This window comes from Thermobia domestica, chromosome 7 (assembly GCF_964235325.1).
Source record: "Thermobia domestica chromosome 7, izTheDome1.hap1.1, whole genome shotgun sequence".
NCBI classification, from domain to species: Eukaryota; Metazoa; Arthropoda; class Insecta; order Zygentoma; family Lepismatidae; genus Thermobia; species Thermobia domestica.
In genome coordinates, this window is record NC_137460.1 from 275609800 (window position 1) to 275611601 (window position 1802).

General features: G+C 39.6%; 1 protein-coding gene across 1 annotated transcript; it reads right to left on the reverse strand.

Annotated features, from left to right (window-relative positions):
• Positions 1 to 632: 632 nt before the first annotated feature.
• Positions 633 to 1577, reverse strand: LOC145689735 (uncharacterized). Its single transcript, XM_081763936.1, has one exon. The coding sequence runs from the start codon at positions 1575 to 1577 to the stop codon at positions 633 to 635; it is 945 nt and encodes a 314-aa protein (XP_081620062.1).
• Between the last annotated feature and the right edge of the window lie 225 nt (positions 1578 to 1802).

Below are 1802 nucleotides of genomic sequence, written 5' to 3' on the forward strand. Positions count from 1 at the left end.
CCCACAAGGGGGGGCTATGACGCAAAGTGCGTCATTGAAATATTTGGGGGGGGGGTAAAAAATCTGTATAATATGTTTGAGGGAGTGTAAAAATTAATCGAAAAAAATATTTTTTCATGGAAGAACACCTACGGGTAGACAATTGGGGGGGGTGCGTCATGGACATAAGGGGGGGTGGGCACCACTGGCTTCTTCTTTCATTGGTAATACCAGTTTCTACCCTTTAGCTGGTGTGTTTAAGTCTCCCTCAAACACTTCTTTGAACTCATCTTTGATTTTACTTGCTAAGTTGTCAGCTACAGTTGCGTCATCTGTTCCTATCGAAGCAATATTACTACTAAACTGTTCTTTCCAACAAGGCCAAAGTATATTGATCCATGAACGTCCCACAATTGGTTGGTTTAGTTTAGCATCCAGTACATATAATGGCAACTGCCACTTACTACTTTTCCACTGCACTTCCACCATTATTTTACCTTTAGTGTCTAAAGGTCTACCATCGGCATTGCATAATTTAATGGTATCCGATACTACTTGTTTGTTGGGAAAATGTTCGTTGCATGCATCTCTACTGATTACTGACACTGCGGCACCGGTATCTAGTTCAAAAAACACTGTCTTACCGTCACATTTTAGCGGTATGTTACATCAGTCCTTGCGTTTACCGTCTGGTACGTCCATTGCCAAAATTCCACGATCTTATCTAAGTTTTCTTCCTGCATTACTGACGTTTCTGGGGTAGTCACTTTAATTTCTTTCACTTTTTCAGTTACTTCCTCTGCGTCAATAGTCCCTTGTGCTTCGTGTCTTTTAAAACACATTTTCTGAAAATGGCCTTGTACACCACAAAAATTACACTTTACATATTTCGCAGGACAGGAGTATTTGTTATGTTGTTTCCCGCACTTACCACACACAAATTTACCCTTGTACCGTTCTGCTTTATTACTATTTCCACTGTTATTACTGTACCTTACCTGTGTCTGGTTTTGCTTATTTGGCATACCTTGACAATGACTCAACACATTGACCTGACAAACCTCTTCGAATTCTTTCTTTCTCATGATTGCCATGTCGTAACCAATAGTTTCCGCTTGCACTGCCATTTGAACAGCTACTGTGAAGGTCATATTGTCTTCTGCTAACAATCTCTTAGGCACATTATCGTCGTTGATGCCATATATAAACTGATCCCGTAATGCTTCTTCTAAAAATGTGACGAATTTACACAATGCTGCTTGCTGTCTCACCGTGGCTACAAATTCGGTAACGGACTGACCTTGCGACTTTTGAATATATCTGAATTTGTACCGTTCTGAAATTGTGTTGAGTTTTGGTCGGAAGTGTAACACTAACTTGTCTTTGATTTTTGCGTAGGTCAGATCTTGTATCTTTTCCGGTTCACAAATGTCTCTCAATAGTTTGTATGTTTTTGCACCGATAGACGCGATCAATGTAGGCACTTTCTTTGCGGCCGGTACCTCCATTGCTATGCAGAATTGATCAAACCTGTCCAAATAATCACTTATTTCCTGGTCTTCCACCTCAAAGGCTTCAAAAAGTTTGGATCCTGCCATATTGTAAATCCTTTTACCTCGTCGCCACTGCTATACTGCCGAAACTTATACTAGCTATACTGCTATTACTTTTACTATTAAAATAACTACTTCCAAACTAAGATACTCTTTATTTACGGATACGGGTACATGCACACAAACTTCAAAAGTACTTTACTAATTTTTATCCCCATGCTACTAAATAATATTCTTCACAGTACTTCTAACTAGCCCACTTGCATACTC

Coding starts and splice junctions, on each gene's coding strand:
- LOC145689735 (XM_081763936.1), bottom strand. CDS start 1,577: ATGGCAGGATCCAAACTTTTTGAAGCCTTTGAGGTGGAAGACCAGGAA.